Source organism: Rhyacophila brunnea, unplaced genomic scaffold (assembly GCF_057557595.1).
Source record: "Rhyacophila brunnea isolate RB1 unplaced genomic scaffold, BYU_Rbru_1.0 scaffold_5, whole genome shotgun sequence".
NCBI classification, from domain to species: domain Eukaryota; kingdom Metazoa; phylum Arthropoda; class Insecta; order Trichoptera; family Rhyacophilidae; genus Rhyacophila; species Rhyacophila brunnea.
In genome coordinates, this window is record NW_028233170.1 from 19,170,796 (window position 1) to 19,192,132 (window position 21,337).

Below are 21,337 nucleotides of genomic sequence, written 5' to 3' on the forward strand. Positions count from 1 at the left end.
GGATGTCATCCACATTCTCAACCTATTAGGTCCATAGATACTACTCAACCACAAATTGAAAAACAACACGTGTATTCTACCAGATCCAGGTTCGAATCCCAGGACCTGGGACGGTATATTTTTCTAATACTGGTTCTTTTTCATGGAATTTTAATACTATATTTTTGTTTTTTCCTGTAATGTGAACGTCTCGAATTTGTAATGTGTAAAGTTTACTATAATATATAAATAGACAAATTATTTATAACGATGATATACACAGAACAGATAATAAATATAATTCCGATAGGCAATATTCAATACACCACATTTTGATGCAGGGTTTGTAATGTATGAGTGTCCTATGAAATGAAACACGCATTATGCACGTGCAATAGTATGTATAACACACTAATATTAAATGAGCGTCGATGCATAAACCGAAAGCAGTTGTCAGTATTCGACGTATGGCGTATTCTTGACACGTGTTTAAGTTTATCCCGATTATTCCTTACTCGAGATCGGTTACCTGCTACTCCTTACACGTTAGGTGTTTCAGTTACCATTATTTCTGAGTTGCTTGATGATAGATTATGCTTCGTTGATTATTTAATTGCCAATCAGATAAATGAAAATATCCTGTTTACTTACTTTATATTTTATTTTTTAATTATAATTATTCGGTATTTTAGATTTTAAAAATTTCGCCCTGCATTGACGCCGGAATATTTAAAAAAATATATTACCATAACAACTGTGAATTTACATTTGATTCGAACAGAGAAAGTGTATCGGAAATATATGAATTTTTTGTATTGTTTCAGTCACCAAATTTATTCGGACGGGAATTGCCGACAAGAACGACAGCCCGCCGTACTTCGATAAGGCGCTCTACGAGGCGGAAGTCGACGAAAATGAGGATATCCATCACACTGTTCTCACTGTCAACGCCAACAATCATAATCAAAGTAAGAAAATTACATTTTTTTAACATTATTTTGCATATGTACGTGGATAATTTTCCTATGTAAGTGTCAGTATCATGCGGTTACCTTAACTTATAGGGATGCGGTTGACAAAAATAAAACATATTTTATACCCACTATTTATTACAAATTCTAAAAATATTATAGTAATATTAATACTATCAACCGATGATTTAAGAGCGTACATAAGTGAAACGGCAAATAATTTTCAACTGTATGTGAAACAAAATTTCGGCCACGTTGCCATTCGGAGAGCAATGGCGAGGTGTCCGCACGTCGATTTGTTTTGTCATGGCGTCGGATGAAAATATTCTTAAATCGTGTAAAGATGACTAAAAAACTTTACGTATGTACTTAAAAAAGAAAACATGTCAATTAATATACTATTATTATTACGAATATAATAATAAACATAACATAAAAAAGACGCATGTTGAATTTTTATGACAAATTATGTTTCGTTCGGCTCGCGTCATTTGCACAATCCTCGCATCTTACGTGCATTCTCACCTAGTCACGATCTTTTTTGACCATGCCACAGCTGAGGTATATATAGCCTTAAGTTTGGTTCTATTTGAGTCGTTTTTGCGACCCGGGTTTCGTCTTGATATATTTTATTAGTTTACACCATTAAATTCTCAGTATTGACGATTTATATGCCTATTGATTGTATTATTAGTGATAATGTAGAGGTTTCTTACAAACACTACAACTATTTTTAATTTGTTTGTTATATTTTATTTGTGCTGTTTTTTTTAAATGTTTATGATCTATCATCGTAATATAGTTTAAAACTATTGTTACCTAATTGTTATCTCTTATTAAATGGTCAGAACTGTAAAAAATCTAATGATAAGGTTAATGGTTCAAATATTTTTTATGACAATGAATGATGTCTAAGGTGATGTACGCATATTATATTATGTATGCAGTTAGATCAAAAAATTCATTCCACGACTGGTACCCGCCGCGAACAGTCACACTTACGCGTCCCGATACTAGTACTAACTTCGGTACGAATCCGCCACTATTCTATACCGCTATATTTTGACACCTTACTCCGCCACCTTCGCCGATTTGATTTCAATACGACCCTACAACATTCGTTGAAACGATTCCGCCACCTTTGCCGATTCATTCCGCCACCTTTTGAATCAGCTCCACCGCCACTACCGCCCACCCAGTTGACACCCAACTGAATTATTCCGACAGAATCAGTCTCGCTACAACAACACAAAATGGAAAAAATTCTACAAGAAATTGAACCAGATATCATCTCCCTAATGGAAACAACCCCATCGTCCGCTTCCAGCATCCACCAGCCACCACACGCCAACGATGAACTGGGAACCACCTTTAAAAAAATAACAGAACTAATTACAAATAAGGAGCCAAAAGACATCCAGACCACGCTGAGAACCATTCTCACCATACTTACGACATGCAGAATCCTGAACCCCCCATCCACATACCAGAAGATTCCTTCATCCCAACCGAACTCCGTCAGCTTCAAGATCAAACGCCCCAGATTCACCAAAACTGCAAAAGTGCACAAGAAAACCGAATCTGAAGAATCCTTCACAAACTCCATGCCCACATCCTCCGCATCTCAAAACCGCCCTACAGAAAACGTCGACTCTGACGCCTCTTCCTCCTCATACGCCACGATCACAAAAAAAAAAAGATGTACCGAAAATTCCCCAAAATCCCCCACCCCCTCCACCCCAAATCCGACCCGCAAAAGGACAGCCTCCGATCAAACACAACCAAACCAGCGACAACAAAAACCCACAAACCCAAACAAGGACACCACCAGCCAGAAAACCAGGATCCCCCCCATCATTCTTCATTCAAAAGCCGATTACCGCGCCCTTATTAAGGACATGACTCTAGCCGGCATCAAGCCCGGCATCGCCACCAACACCAAGGAATGAATCAAAATCGATCATACTGATTCTACCTCCTACCGGAAGTCAGTAGCCTTCCTTGAAGACCGAAGCATCCCTTTCCATTCATTCACGATGCACGAAAACAAGACATACAAAGTAGTAATCCGCGGCCTCACTCCCGATTTCGACGAAGAAGATATCAAAGAGGAACTAATCAGACTGGACTTCCCGGTGATATCGGTCCAGAGAATGAGGCGCGGCCCCAGTCGGGAGCCTCTTTCTCTGGTTCTGGTTGACCTCGAAAAAACCGACGCCGCCAAAGACATCTACAGCCTTGAAAACCTATACTACATGAGAATCCAAATTGAGTCCCTCAAAAAAAAACAAACAACAGGACAATGCCACCGATGCCAAGGCTTCGCCCACTCCAGCAACAACTGCCGTGCCCCCCCGAAATGCGTGAAATGTGGACAATCCCACTTCACTCATGAATGCACCCACACCCCCCAAATGGGCCCAGCCACCTGTGCAAACTGCTCAGGACCTCACCCCGCCAACTTCCATGGATGCCCCAGCTTCCCACATCAACGTCAGCAACGAAGCAATAGTTCACACAGACAGTCCTGGCCAACTCCCTCATGGCAGAGGCAACAACAACACCAGCGCTGGCAACCCCGAGAGCCCAGCCCCTACAAGGACGCCCGCTCCAACCAACAACCAGATCTACCCGATGCCCCAGACAATGAATCGTACTTCAACAAGACCTCGACTCACACCTCTAGCAACCACAACAACAACAGGTTAGTCGCTCAACCCAACCAATCCCCCAATACCCACTCCACACCATCCAACTCCCACCCAGATTTCAACAACCTAGCTCGCGCTATCTCCCAAATGCAAAAAACTATGTTGGAGGCGACAGCAATGCTAGCTCAAGCCACAAAAGTTGTTCAAAATGGCTACTAAGACCCAACCGGTTTCCTTACAGACAGGCATCTGGAACGCACACGGCACGATGATCAAAGATAAGGGGGAAATCTTAAATTTCCTTACCCTACACGACATCGATATTTTCCTTGTCAACGAAACCCACCTCAAACCCACCTCCCATATCAACTTCCCGAATTACACAACTCACCGATCAGACAGACTCAACAATAAAGGCGGCGGTACCGCCATCTTCATAAAAACTCATATAGATCACTGTGCGGTGCCCGTGCTCCCCTCACAGTCAATCTTAGAATCATGTTCCGTAGTAGTCTCAACACGCACCTCTGGTCCCGTTAAATTCACCGCAGTATATGTACCTCCGTACTCATCTGCAAATCGCAACCTAATATCTTACACAGATTTCAACAGCCTCCTGGACGCTAAAACCCCCTCAACATTTATCACGGGCGATTTTAATGCCAAACACCCTGAATGGCACAGCCGCGTACCGAACACCAGAGGGAGACTACTACACAAATTCATCTGCGATAAAAATGCCAGCATAGCTGCACCCTCAGAACAGACTTACTACCCCACCAATAATAGCCACAAACCGTCACTCTTAGATTTTGCTATTCTTATACAAACAGAGTTCATACACGAAACAAGGGTAGTAAGCGAACTTAACTCAGATCACAAGCCGGTATTAATCCATCTAGGTGACCCATCAGATGCGGTCTTAGCTCTCAATAGATATACCTCTTCCCAAATCTCATGGGAGGACTTTCAAAAAGCTTTAGAGGAAAAGCTCACCCAACCAACCCTTTTTAACACTGAAGAATGCATAGATTCAGCAGTCGCGACATTCACGGGCGAACTCCTTGAAGCCGTAAACTCAGCCACCACAGTTAACCAATCAAATTCAATACACCGCCCAGACATCCCACATCACATTAAAGATAAAATTAGAGAGAAAAACATAGCCAGAAAGGAGTGGCAGATCTCAAGCTCCGCACCTCTAAAACCAAATACAATAGGTTACACGACGAAGTCAGAAACGAACTCGCTGAATTTCATAGCAATAAATGGCACGATAAAATCAGTAGATTAATCAAGGGCAGTCCTTCATATTGGTCCCTAACAAAAACTTTAAGAGAAGATAAACCAAAAATAACCCACCTTCAAGGGCCAAATGGCCCCGTGTATTTATCCTTAGACAAAACCGAAGCATTCGCCTTGAGCATAGCTAAACAATTCTCTCCGAACACATACGATAGGTCCAACAAGGAACTAGCAGAACACGTACGGCTTGTCACTAGGAAAGCCAGGGCTATTTACAAAGAGAGGTCAGACCCTCCAGAAAATCCTCTAAAGCCGACCACGATTGATGAAATCGAACGCTTTATCAAGCGGCTTAACAACCGCAAAGCCCCTGGTAATGACGGACTATCAAACCAAGCCGTCAGGAACCTCCCAGACAGAGGATTCGAAATCCTAACGCAGATAATCAACGCATGCTTAGAACTCCAATACTTTCCAGCAGCCTGGAAAGCAGCGGACATTGTACTGATCCCAAAACCCGGCAAAGATCTAACCAAACCAGAAAATCACAGACCTATCAGCCTACTGCCTGTACTAAGTAAAATCTTTGAAAGTGTCATAAAATCCAGACTTCAAATCATGATCGATGAATTAAGCCTCATCCCGGACATCCAACACGGATTCAGAGCAAGGCATTCAACCAACCATCAATTACTTAGGGTTATAGAATACATAACCAAATCCTACAACAAAAAAGTCTTCACAACAGGACTCTTTTTAGACATCGCAAAAGCCTTTGACAAGGTCTGGATCAAAGGTCTCATTGTTAAATTATCAGAATCAGGACTCAATAAAGCAATGATCAACATGATAAGCTCTTTTCTTCGGAATAGAACTTTCAATGTTAAATTAAACGGTATCAGATCCACAACAAAAACACCCACAGCCGGAGTCCCACAAGGATCCGTGCTAGGTCCCACCCTGTACAACCTGTACACGCAGGACATAACGATTCCCATAGACAGCGTAGCTCTACCATCTTAGCACAATACGCGGATGATACAGCTATCATAGCAAGATCGCACAACCTCAATCACGCCACCAAATTAGTCCAGACCTCGGCAAACCAAATTTCCAATTGGTGCGACAAATGGCGTATTCAAATCAACCCTTCAAAAAGCTCAGCCGTCATATTTTCCAAACGCGTAAACAGAAGACACTCACATAACGTTAAAAAATTGTAATGAATTCACACCCCATCCCTTGGGACAAATCAGTTAAATATTTAGGCCTCACCATCGACAAAAGACTCACTTTTAACCCACACATTAATATCAAAAAACGCCAAGCCAAGGTAATAAACTCACGACTTCAACCCATGATGGGTAACAAAAGTAGACTGTCTACGCGAGCAAAACTTCTGCTATACACTGCAATCACTAGACCCATAATGACATACGCATGCCCCATCTGGGCATATTCAAACCCAAAACACCTGAAAACTCTACAGATAATACAAAACAAAACACTGCGTAGAATCACAAACGCACCTTGGTTCGTGCGCGGTTCTACGCTACACAGAGATCTCAACTTAGAATCCATCCACGACCACGTCATGAAATTGTCAGAAAATTTTTACAAATCCATGACAGGCCACCCTAACCCGAGCATCCTAAACCTATCAACCTACGAAAAAAGCGACACAGATAACGTCTATAGGAGACCGAGGGCGATCCTTGACGACAAGCCACCATAGTTCCCCTCACATCCCTACCACAGACTCCCTCAACCCGAGTGACTTAAACCTCTGTTTAAAAACCAACCTTTAAAAAGACAATTACTGATGTTCGACCCCTCCCCGAGGATAAAAAAAAAGATGAAGGGCAACCTGCCGCCCGTCGCTATTGCGCGGACGGAAGGAACTTTCCTCCCCTGACTTTTTAGGGGGATGTAATGTATAAAAGATAAAATACTGCTCGGGTGATACAATCGGACATCGGAGGAAGATAATATTTTTGTTATCATCATGTACATCTGTTCTACCACTTGTTAACTAATACTACTAACAGCCAAAGCTTTCATATCAACGACCAAGAGATGAAGGAGATAGGGGGCCCAGCCCCGGAGCTCCATCCAAATGTAAAAAGCTATACACCAATAATAAAAAATAATCAAAAAATTCGAAGCCATAAGTATTCGATTGAACGTATCTTTTGGTGTGATATTTATACAGATAATAATAAAATTGTAACATTTTTGACCATTTACATCCATTTTTAAGTGTAGTTTGTCTTTGAGGGGCTAATAATTATTAATAATATTATGCATTTTAGTGTGCTAGGCTTTTTTATGTTTGAAAATCATAAATTCTAATTAGCAGATAATTATGTTACACTAACTTACACTTGTCGAATTTGATATATTCACAAAAAATATATCTTATATCCAGTAATTGTGTTATGTTTATTACAATTTATGTTCATTTCGAGCTGCTCAATATTCGATAAAAGGATTCATTGTTTTTAAGAAAGATAACAAAATCTCGGTCTGCTTTCAAGGTACCAGTCTATTTTTTATTTTATTTTTGACGTGGTTTTTTGTGAAGTTTTTAAGTCAATTGAATGCTGAAGTCTTCTCATTAAGTACCTATTTATATTATAATAATATGTCGCTTAGTATACATTTTAAGTTATGACTATACTATTTTTAAACTATATTCTTAGCTTTTGGAGCTTTAAGAAAATGCATATTTAAAATGGATAATATTAAAATTTTGGTCATAATTGATATATAACACGCATATAACATTTTGTTTCAAAGAGAATAAATTAGCCGGTATCCAGGCCAAATGTTTTTTTTCTGAACCTGCTCCTGAAGAATCATAATTTAGTATGGAAGCTTTGGCGTTTTCGTGCCATTCAGAAATGAAAACGAATTATTCTCTAAGTTTTCATAGGTTATCCATTTCAACTTTGAAAGTTTTTAGCATTTTGCCAAGCACGTAGCTTGTAGTTTGAACTACTAGATAGGTAGCTGAAAATATTTGACACTAGACTTAGTTATACTAGCAGCATATTAATAAACATACAATGTTTTTGCTGCCTTGTGTTTGACTTTATTCACTAATGAACTGGAAAGTTTTGTCTTGACTGCTACATTATTTGCTAGTTATTCTAGTTACACTTTGAAATTGTAAATAACTTCAAGGAAACTTTCAAATTAGGCTTCTCAACTATATGTCACTATTATTGGTTATTCAAATTTACCGTGTCAAATAATTTTGCAAATCTGTACTGCCTTGAACTTTAGTTAGTACAAACTTTTGACTATCGTGACAATTCAAACAAAAACTAACTAAATTTGTTTGTATTAAATAATTACATTGCGCCTTATCACTTAGCAGGTAAAATACCTACAGGACGTCAACTAAAACAAAATATTAAGTTTTTTTTAATATATTGTGTTATAGGTATTATTTGGAATAACACTTACGTTACTGCAATTTCTCATTAGGCTACCCAGCCCATTAAACAATAAATATTTCAGTTAATATGCATTTTGTCATTTTCATATTTCGGTTATTTCTAGAATCATCATTATTACATCTAATCAAAATGTTATTATTTTTAAAATCGATATAATTATCCAGTAAATACATATAGTTAGTAGATATCCGTCAAATTTTATTTACCTGTCATAAATTATAAGTGGAATCCAAAAAGTATTATTGTATGTTGTAAAAATATATAGAAATACTCGTATGACTATAATTTCTTTTTTGATGCATTTTTGATAATGTTGTAGATAAAAAAAATAGCAAACAGTGACGATGAAACATTATTAAACTTATTAATGTTGCCTAACTAGGCATTTTCTTTTTACTTATTGTAATTTTATCAATCTTGTACGGTAGCCCGCCGTAACCGACGGAATTTGTTAGCTTCGTGTAGAGAAGGTTATTGACAGAAAATGCGCATAAATTACACTTTACGCATTGTTATAAGTACTTAACATTATATTAACTTCACATTGGTTATAATATTTAAATACCTATAAAATTTTTTTAAGTTCTCTGAAATCTTTTGTTTCATCAGTCCATGCTCCAAACTATTAAAATAATGTATTTTAAAACTTTAGATTGAATTTTTTCCAGTTTACACTGAGATATTATTAATGTTTTCAATATTAGTTTTACACCTGTCATCACAAATTTCTGAAATTCGGAATTAAATGAAAATACTATAGCATCGTATTATTATGTTAAGTCGACAGAGTCGGAGTCGATAGAGTATAATCAATATTTTTTAGTGTATCTGAGTATATATAAGTATCTGAGGTATTTTGAAATTATATACCTATATCAATTATTTTAGTAGCCGCATGACTACTAATTGTAACCCAATACGGTTAATGCAATAAAGGCATATTCTCTAAAATTCTCGTCTGTTAAGTTGAGCAAATTTATCATTCAAGTTTATTCAGGCAAATGGTTCAAATATTATTGATGTTTTAGTGATGGTATCTATAATTTCTTAGCAAAAAGACAATAAATTAATTTACATTAAAATAAACAACAATTTATGTATATAATAGTAAACATTTAATTGAAGGTAGGTAAGCCAAAAGAGCAAAATTAAACAATCATTTGCATGGTTTAGCATGTGTACTAATATATATATATATATATATATTTAAATACCGCACTACCAAATATACAACTATATATTTCATCACAGAATAACATTTTCTGACGGAGATTTAAAGACATTAAAAATTAAATTCTAAAAGAAATCACCCGTAAGTAATTAATTTTAGCCAATTATTATTTTTTTATTAATAGACGAAACCAGTATTCATGTGTATTAAATTATGTATATAACGTACTTTAAAATGGTATATTTCGTTGTATTTTATATTATTGTTCGTGTAAAATGTATTCAATCTTTTACGTTTGATGTACACACAGATGGTAGGTGTTTTGTTTCTAATACGCCATTTAAAGAATACCCATGTCATTCAAGTGCTATCAATCTGCTTCTTGATTAAATACTATTTAAGTATCCTTCTCAAACGAAACAGATAAGAATAGGAATAAGTAAATCACCCTGTCTATGTGAATCGAATATATCCAAGTGTAGACGTATAAATTGTATATCGATTCCAATTATAAAAAATACACAAAATATGCAATCGATATACGAACGCATTTACCTTAGAAAAATGATGTCAAAATAAACTGTAATAGTTAATTTTAATTTTCTTTTACCTTGTTTACGTAGTATCAAATAAAAATGTATCTCAAAAGTATCGTCTTGGCGTAAAATTTTGCAATATACTGTTACTACATTTGTAAACATATTATTAAAACACTTATATTTTTTATACTCTTCTGAAAATATTTTATAGTCCGTCATAAAGACCTCGTACCTACAAGATGGAGGGATAGTTTCGATTTGGATTTAAAGACCTTAAGCGTCTTAAATTGTATCCAGCATCTACCTGGATGTAAGCAGATGCTGGAGGAGGTTAAAACTCATACAGTGTTATATTGCCAGGAAGAATACTGTTCGTAGTGAAATGATCAAGCGGCACAAACAAACCTCTATAAAAATACACGATTACTCTACTAAATTGAAACTTATTATAATTATTTTTAATTTAACTAATTTTTTACGAATAGTATTATTCATAAGATTTAACAATGTTGCATTCTTTAATAATTTTCATACTAAGATAAAAAAAAATATTTTTTGAATTTCTTTTTTGTGTTTTGAGTGCAAGCAAAGAGTTTGCATTAGTTATTTTTTTTATAATTACAATAATTATATACGTGGAAATATAATATACTGCGGGGTTAATGTCATGGCAATTCTCAAGAAGGAATTTTACTAGAGTATACAAAAAAGTATCGATGCGATTCACTTTTATCAGGCAATCTCTCTATTTATAATACAAACTCTTTGGTTTAATACCATTAGCAAAGTATCGCTAAGTTGAATAATTTGTCAGGAATTTTTAATAGGGCACAACTTAAATATTAGCAAATAAAATTCCAAGCTTTACCTTTTGGATTATCATGGCCTCCATTTCATACATAATTATGTATAAAAAATAAACATATTTTCATTATACGTAGATACGTAAGGTCTTACTTTCGTGTGACTAATGACGCTAGCAGTGTAAAATTGCTTTTTCTCCGCCAACTTGGGCCAACATTTTTTGCATATAATTTGCACATTTTTCTGGGAAACTCCAAGACAAAGACGGAAACGCAGAACTCTGACGTAATTTAAATTGAAGTAATAAAGTTTTCTGACACTGCATGAAGGCGCGTTATAATGAAAATGCTTTACAAGATTACATGAATAAGTAAATAGATTGTGGGATGTGGCCAACTCGTCATATTCAAACAGACTAAAGAAATTTGACCAGGCGACAGAATTAATGTTAATCGTATTCTGTAGTAAAACCAAAATAATTCATCCCACAATTTCTCTTTATAGAAAGCTTACATTTTTCACTAGGAAAATATTTAAATGGATATAATTAATTATTTAAAATTAAAATGAAAAAAATATTCTTTACTAAAAGTGACATAATAAATCACCTTATTCGATGACAATACAGAATGGAAGCTGTACTAACAGATCGTTTCATACGAGAAATTAATGTTAGCCACTTTCTCTACTTATTAGTTCCATACTATGGATCCAAAGATTAACTGTCAGATCCAGGATTCGAACTCAAAACCCAACGCGTTTCCGTTCGATCACAGTATCACACAATACATACTTACTATATTGAAACAATTTAACCTTGAACATGCGCAGATTCGATTTCTTCTAGTGCGCATAAATTGCTCAAAATGAATGTTACGGCTTATATTCTTTACTTCATTTACGTCATGCTTATTGCATTTTTTCTTTGGCTTATTAATGCTTCAACTATAATTTATCTTCTGTCAAAACTATCGAAACGAAAGTCAAAACTATCAAAGCTTCACGCCAATGTGGTATATTTATAGTTCTTACATTTTGCCTATGCCATTAACTTCTCTTAATCGGCGTCGCTCAGAGTATATCTTGCTTTTTGTCAAAACTATCAAACCACACCCTAATGTGATACGTTTATAAAGTTTCAAGATATTCAGTTATTGCATACTCACTTCATCATATCATCATCCATCATTGGAGCTAAGCTCTTGCATAAGACCATGTCATTTCTCTCGGTCTATATTACCATGTCCTGCGTATTCTATTATGATAAACTTGAAGCGTTATATTGCTTTTGTGGCATCGCTTATGAGTATTAGAAGTTCTGGTTTCATGCGGGTATTCCATAAATTAATTAATTAAGTCGGTACACATTTTATATACTATATTAATTCCATATAAACAAGTGTGAATTCTGATTACTTCTTATGGATGAATCGCAACTACTACGCATATACTGTGTAAATTCTCTGATCCTTAAAATTTTAGAACACAACTTATATTGTTATAATATATTATTATAATTTCCTATTGTAATTACTTTACAATTGTTTCACACCCACAGTGGCCGCGCGGCTTAAGCGTTTGACTATAACGCCGTAGGTCCCAGGTTCGAATCCTGGGTGTGGCAAGTACACATATTGTTTTTCAATTTGTGCCTGTCAGGGTATGGACCTAATAGGTTGAGCAAGTGGCTGACATCCATTTCTCGTAAAAAACAAAATCTCTTATTACAATCCTCTATTCTGTGGAGGCCCATCTATTAGGATCGGACATGGTCGAAAGATGAAAAGAAAATAGGGTAGAGTTCGGTTATGAGGAATACAGCGGAAAAGTTATTTGTTAGTTTGGGTTAGTTTAGGTTAGGTTGGGTTAGGTTAGGTTAGATAAGGTTAGGCTAACCTAACAAATAATCCAGTATATTGGGTATTTTCCAAATTTGTTTTCCGCTGTATTCCTCATAACCGAACTCTACCGAAAATTGTAATTACATGGAATTGTGTGAAAATCACTAAACTTATTTCTGTGTTTGATGGCTAGAAAAAAATACCTAAATCTCAACAAAAATATAAATGTTAAGTGAGCGAGCAAGACCAAGATAGACAAGGGAATATTTTCTCGAGATACTACTAGTACTCAAATAGCAATGGTAATACAAAATAAAATATGACCTTTAAACAATCATAATAATACTATTCAAAACGACATACTGACTGCAAAAATATTCTAGCCGTTTATAATTAAATTAATAATAAAATTTTACTTGAATTAGTAAACCAAAATAATATGTGTAACCTACGTCATTTGAGTAAGCCACAATAAAATATTAGATATTCTAAAGAAACTATAATTGAAAAAAAAATCTACAAAAGGCTTAGATTGTGTTTGTATACTACGAGTATTTCATATTAGCATTTTATTACTATATATTGTGTACATATTGTATAAATAACATCTTTCTAGAAAACCAAATATTATTATTTATGTGACAATCTCACATAGAAATGTGTCAGCTATGGCTGGTTATAGTGATATTTATTCAATTTACTTCAGAGACCGGAATCCGGACCAAAAACGACTCCAATAAGTCTAATTTTCTGAACCCGTACTTGTACCCAAATCTATTTTTTCTTTCACTGCCCTGAACCCGAGCCCGAATTAAATAAACTTTTTCACAGATTAGTGTCGAACGGGTCTTTTTCTGAACTCGAATTTATTTTATCACTGCAGTGTACCGACATAAAAAAAGAAATAATTTTAACAGTCACCTAATGCGCTGGGATAAAAACTTTTTTTAATAAAGACATAATTTAATTTTTTTTATTGTTATTTTCTATTTTTTATTGTTACCAATTTCATTTCAAATAAAAATATTTCATTAGGATAAAATAAATTTGAACATTTTTTTTTATTATTATTATATTGACATATCCATTAAATTAGATAATTTAATACCATGTTAAAAATAACGTTCGATAAATTTTCAGGTAAATACTCCATCCACCAGATATACTTAATGGAAATAATTACAAGATAAAAAGAACTTTTTATATACCACGTTTTTGAATTTTCTGTTGAATCATATAAACTTGACAATTATATGTTTCAATAAAAACATTTTTATTGTACTTGATAGAAATACTGAATTAATATTATAGGATATTATAGTGTCATTTTGACATTTCATATTGATTTCCGTAGTAACGTACGCATATATTAATAATTTAGTTGCTAGGACCCCCTTAGCAACCGACAATATTAACTTTCCATACAAATCAGAATTAACTGAAAATGAATTCAATTCTGCTTAAAAATGGCTAAAAGTATTAAAAGAATGCATTGTCGTCGTGTTCTGATATATTCTAAAAGTTTCAAATGTCTAACTAGTCGGGAAATTAGCTAAAAATCTTCAATTGTCCAATACATATCTTGGACAAACAAGAAAAAAATGTACTGGACACACACGAAAAATTTGTGCCGGACAAACAAGAATACGAGCTAATAAAAACGTGGTAATAAAATACAAAGCTTGCAATTGAAGACATTTTTTTGATAATTCACATTTTAAGTATTTTAATTGATAGGTACATATCTAACATATTTAGAAAAAAATATATTATTTATTCGAAATAATCTTTTTTGATTACTTATGTATTTCTACTTTACTTAGTAGTTTCTAAGTAGTATTTAAAAGAAATTATAAAATTTATATAATCAAAAAATTTGCCTGCAATAAAAATTAAGCACTTTAATCCATATTATTTAAAAAAAAATGTATTTTTACTCACTAAGTCAATAAAACACAGAATTTAAATATTGTTTCCTTGTGACCAGTGACATAAATTTACTAAGTTAAAAAATGACACTTTTTAACCTAATATAATATGATTTCAGTAAGGTAGTGGTTCTCCAAGAGTTTGAGAATAATTGTTATACTCTTTTCATTAATATACCGACTATAAATAGCAGCAGTCTATTTAAAGAAAAAAACTAACTGAAATTTTAACTGAATTAGTTAACTCAACTTGCTTTGGATTTTCTTACATTAATTATTTCGTTGTATTTATCCCATAGCTTGTAAATATATTTTGTTTGGTATTCAAAACAAATTTCTTGTTCAAAATGATGCGGCTGAAAGTTTTAGTATAAATAAAAAAAATCAAAACAAGTATTCAACAACTTTTTCCGAAGTATTCGCTGATAGAATTTTCCATCTTGTATAATAATTTTACTATGGCGTGTTTAACAAAAGAACAAAACCCCCGTTTAAGAGTGGCATCTGAAAAACATCGCTGCTGAAAATTCTACAAAGAGACCACCAAAATAATATACGAAAAGATTCTAGTTAAGGTAAGTAGGTGCTACGTCCATTTATATAGCATGCATTATAGTAGTTATTTAATAAAGTGAGAGCCTCATTCGCTTTAGAGAACGGTCATAAAAAATGTTAGCAGATACAAACTCCCACCTGGCACGATAATTCATATGAAAACACACCAGATGGCTGCATATAGCTGAGAGTGTAGATTGTTACGTATAAGATAATATCATAATGCAATATGAAGTAAGTACCTATATATTTATATATAACTAAAATATGTCCTAAATATCGAACAAGGATATGACTTAGTGATGAATTAGGGATAGGGTTTTGTATTTGTTGGAGTAGTGATTCTTAATAAAACAATGTATATAGCAGAACTCTTGAAGCATTTTTATATCTAGCTGGTTAAAAATTGTAAATTACAAATTAAATGAAATACCACCTACGCTTTTAAAATAATTAATAAACATGTACATAGCGCCACAGGTGAAAAAATTTGTCACTATGGAATCTACTACAAAAAGTTAAATTACTCTCATTTTTTGCTACCCGCATATAATTTTTTAATAATATAATTATTAATTATGATGTAGGTAGCTACGAATTTGGAAAAAAAAGTATTAAAATTTCGATAAGATTTTGCACCAACGTAACTAGGTACTCACGTCATCCTTAGGTGTTGTTTTGAAAAACTTGGTTCAGTAAAATTGTACTTACATTGCAAAATCCTTTCGACCGTTTCCACAGCAACACTGTTCCTTCATACAAAGTTTGTATTCATGCTTTCGCCACAAAATGCTAGAAGCTTATCCAGTGAAACTCCTATATTTTCTAGGGACGCTATGCAATAACTCATTATTTTTCAGTAAACCCATTTTCCCATTTGTTAAAAACTTAGCTTTATCGACTGTTGATATATTTTTTTCAGTGAAGTATTGAATAACTTGAGGAGTTTTTTTTCGACATCGGATTACTGTTGTCTGTGGCCACTTCATAAAATTACTTTGATAAACAGTTTCACAGAGTACACGGTGATTATATAAATTGTTCACTATTGTCGCAGGCGTTCTGGCAGTTGTTCTATTATGTACTGACTATATTTGAATTCAGGTATATTAAAATTTGGACGTGCAGTTGCAATCCAATTGATTAAATCATTTGTTTAACATATTTTGCCAGTAGGAGATAAAAATAAAATAGTAAATACGAGACAGAAGTGATAAAATTGTTATAGTCACGTCAATAAGGAACGTATATCAACTCTATAAATATAACTGAATACATACGACTGGTGCATGTTAATAATATTTAAATACTACCAATTATCAATTTGGATAATTTCAGTTTTACAAGATTACTAAGTGATTTAATTATATATGAAAAAAAATCTAAATTCATGACAATTATTAGGAACTTTACGCTAGCACCTTCACCACGCTTACCTTTCATTGCATTGTCTTCCATAGGTTAATTCCATAAATAAAAATAATTTTATTAATGTTGTCATCCAAGTGGTTTTGTAAAATCTTCAAATAGGTAATTTTTTAATGATATACAAAATTTTTCCGATTATATGGAGAAACCACCACAATATTGGTGTAATTATGCAAGTTTAACTTACCGCGAATGATAAAAATGATATTTTTATTTCTTTTGTTGATCTGCCATTAACGTCAAAATAATGACTCAAAAATTGGAACTGCGTAGGAGATCCATGCGTATGCCAGGCTTTATTTTTTGGAAAATGTAAAATATAAATAAAATAAATAATGACGTGTGATGATATTCTACAATAAAATTATTAGTTTTGGTCAGTATTACTGAAAAACGGCTCTATTTAAATAATGAAAGCACTGTCTACGTACCTAATTAGTGTCATTTATATACCAGCATAAGATTGGCCATGTCAACGCATATATTTTATGGATCAAGCCATATTAATGTGTAAGTATATATTATATTTACACCCCCTATGGGCGCGTGGCTTAAGCGTCGGCCTATAGCGTCGTGGGTCCCAGGTTCGAATCCTAGGTCTGGCAAGTAGACATATTGTTTTTCAATTTGTGTATGAGTCAGAGTATGGACCTAATAGGTTGAGCAAGTGGCTGACATCCATTTCTCGTTAAAACAAAATCTTTTAATACAAACCTCCACTCTGTGGAGAACCATAAGATCCTATTAGGATCGGACATGGTCGAAAAAAATAAATATATATATAAATCATGTAAACATATTATTAAACATATTTATAGCACAATCAATATAAATAGGTACAGTGAAATTTTAAAATATGCTATTAATAAAATTCAATTAGGTACCTTATGTTATACAAAAAAATATTAGGTAGATAACGGATTATTACTGGAAGAAATGTTAAATGAGTAAAAAAAAATTAAGATGGGATTAATAATTATATTAAATACCAAGTGAAGAGTATTCGAGTTTTTTTTTTAAATATACATTATTAACAGTAGCATAATATTATAAGCTGATTATATATAAAAAAATATATATGTCAACATATATAATATAAAAAGTACTTCCGTAAAAAACAAAAGAAACTTCTTCAAAAAGCTTAAAGGAAGCTCAGTAGAAAAATGTTTATTGAAATGGAAGCTTTTTCAAGTGCGAGAGAAGAGTAATCAGGAATAATTGAAATTCTTTCGACAGGATTTTATTTTACATAGGCAGAGCAAACATCTTATGGTATTAAGTAAACTGATTTATCAATATAGTTAGGGACTGTAATATTTTCAACCCTAATTTTACGAATTATTTGGTCAATATTTCAATATTTTAGTCTTATTTTTTATATTATAAGTGGTTTTGGTTTTACAATTTCAATATTGATAAGACAATTACTCAATTTATGAGTACTATTTTTATTCATTTCTTTATTTAGCACAGATTTTCAACCCGTGAGTCGTGTACCCCCGGCGGGTCGTTAAGCATTTGTTTAGTAGGTTGCCAACTACCAAATAGTTAACGGACAAAATATTATAAGTATTCTAATATAATATATCGCAAAATTATTTTTTTTATTTAGATATTCTTTGAACGGACTATTATATAGTGAGTATTATAATTTATATTTATTTATTTGTAAAATGATGTATATATTATGATATTTGGAAAATCGACACTCGATTAACCTCTTTGACCGAACATCAGATAATTCGGCTGAATGTGGGAAAATTCAGTTTCAGCATTAACTTAAAATAACTAAAGTGAACAACAAATATATACACAAACAAAAACATTAGTTACCAGTAGAAATAATAATATATCATAAAATAATAACCAAAATGTATTCCATAATAAAATATGTTTCACAAAATAACAACGTAAATGTGGACCAAGATTCATTGTTGAATGTATTTTTTCAAATTTAATTATCGATGAAAAATATAACAACTATATCCGACATGGATATCAATAATTAATGTAGTAAAAAAACATTATTATTTAATATTGAAAATAAAACCAGTGGCTTTTTTTAATGTACGCTTTAATGAAATATATGAAATTTATTATTATGATGTAAGCTTTTGAATTGAATAATATTTTAGCTAAAAACAATATCATTTACTAAAACCATTACAAAATATTATTTTCTAAAAATATCTGAGGAATAGAATAATTGAATCGACTCTTTTAATGTTTTTTTTTTAATTTTAATATTTGATCATTTGTCAATATTATCAAGCTATAAATACACTTTTAGTAAGCAAAAATAGGGACAAAATAAATAACGTTTAGCAAAAATACTGTCGAGAAGATATTTTTTTTCTCTTTTTGTGTTTGTGTTTGCCGATGTATTTTAAAATTTCCGTCACTCTGTCGGCAATACGGAAAGTATTTCTCATTACAAAAAAGGATGTTCACGTCAACTCACATTATCTTTTTTCGTTACAAATGTCTTTCCATATAAAATATATCACCTTTTTATGTGATCATAATCTTTAACGTCTTTGTTCATTATGAAACTGACCTGTTTCTGACTTCCCCTTTTCCTTTATTTTTACGTGATATATGGTATAAAAATTGATTCGCAGGCTACATTACTTACATCTTATTGAGAACACGTCTTATTTGCATTTTAAAATATGTCATGTGTCAAGAATCTGATTTTTGACGATATCTTATAACATAATGTTTCATTGATAAATAATAATCAATTAAACATTCTTATATTATGTTCTTGGAATAATTATTGTATAAAACTTACCTGTGGTGTAATATATTTAAATAATCATCTCATTATCCATGAATATAAATACTAATATTATGGAGTAATGTTAAGGTAAATATTCTGCTCATAGACTTTAATCAATAAATGGGTACATATATATAAAAACATTTAAAAATATATTTTTTAAAGACAAATAATATAAATTTACAATATAAAAAATATGTTATAAGGTACATATTCGGCCTATCAGAGGTAGTATGATGAGCAATGAAGCTTGCAATTTGACTTTTTTTTTTTTAAATAAAAACAAATAATTATTAAAAAAACGTCCAGAAAATATGCCCCATCAATCATTGGAATTGTTTTTTCATTAAAATTCAATAAACTTTTTGCAAAATTTCCGCACGTTTCGTGGTGTGTATAATATAAATTTAAAAAAATACTTCAGTCTGTGATACAAATATCAACATAATTATGACAGATTACATACGTTTGGAAGGAAGTAGCGGTTATTAAAAAAAATATGTACCTATTTAGTTTTCTTGTGACATTATGTACAATGAACCATGTTTTCAGATCCTTATTATCATATATATAGATATTAATAATTGACAATAAATAATTATCGTATATACTTACTGCTGGTTTTTAAATAAAAAAAACTAATAATTACTATTGTTTATTATTTAATTATTATTTGACACTTTTCATGCGTATTTTCATGCACATTTCAAGCTTTTTATGCTGCATTTAATCCAGTCTTTAGATATATGAGTAATCATATTTATTTTGGTATTTAGATAAAAGTATGTCAGTAAATTTATTTTGAAGTCTCTGATAATATTCACTCCTGTCTTCATTATTCGTGATCAATACTTTAAGTTACAAGATTAATACGAACAACGTATTATACAAGGCAAATTGGTGAAATCTTTATTAATTACTGAGATTACGATTGATTTATATGGACACGCTGACAAGAATATCTCTTCGGCGACATTAAGCCTTAGTATTCAATATTTTTCAGTGCTGAATATTCAAACGAACCAACTATGCTCCATCGATAATTATAATAATATTTCACGCGGAATATTAAATAATCCGTACAAATTGTACTTAAGTATATATTTTACGTCTTCATACCGATAACTCAGTCCGAAATAATATGATTCTTTCACCACCACCTTCTTCCAACTGACCCGGTATCCAATACCGCTTCTCTTGTGCTGTACATTATACAGAAACTATTTCCATACATTATCCTTGTGGTATCTTTTGACTTAAGATGAATGCTCTACCTACTAAAAGCTGGTGAGGTTATCGGAATAATAGGAAGATGGCTATTTAACACAATTTATTTACTCGAGATCCCATCTTGTTATTAAATATCATTTTATGAATATGTATATCATTTTTTTTGTTTTTAAAGTTTTCTCTTGCATATTAAACATATTTTTAAGAAAAACGTCAATTTTTCTAAAAATTAAAAATGTGTGTGACTTGAAATCCTTTATATTTGCGTTTTTATACGTGTGCTAATAGTTTAAAATCGCTAACGTAGAATATCAAAATATCTCAACTTTCGACCCCTTAGAATCTTAGAAACATATTTTTCATCAAGCACGTGTCCAAAAACTTGCAGTTTTACGCGCTATATAGTATATAACTATACGTAATAAATAGTTCTAGCTACTCTTTCATTGAAACATACCGTTTCATATATTAAAATAAATAATTATATAATTTAAATAATAAAAAATAATATTATTGAATACTTTATTAGTTATTAAATATACCTACTTCGAATTGTTTGTATATTTTTTTCTTTAGCTGCTATAATTCAAGTGAGTTGTTATATAAGGCCAATCAGCGCCATTTTTGCAATATTTCTCGATTTTTGTATATTTAAAGGCCTAATACAAACCTTATGTTTACTTTTTATGTAATTGGTGTTGATTTTATTTATGTTATATTGTACTCTTTATCGCGCCTTAAAACAAAAT

The 21,337-nt window shown here is 32.5% G+C and overlaps 1 protein-coding gene across 1 annotated transcript in view; it reads left to right on the plus strand.

Moving 5' to 3' along the window:
- Nucleotides 1–21,337, plus strand: part of LOC147066128 (neural-cadherin-like) — a 549,013-nt gene that overhangs the window by 312,571 nt on the left and 215,105 nt on the right. Inside the window, exon 3 of the mRNA XM_085956145.1 lies at nucleotides 804–947. Within this exon, the coding sequence (XP_085812271.1) occupies nucleotides 804–947 (144 nt within the window). The remainder of the gene's footprint in view (nucleotides 1–803; nucleotides 948–21,337) is intronic.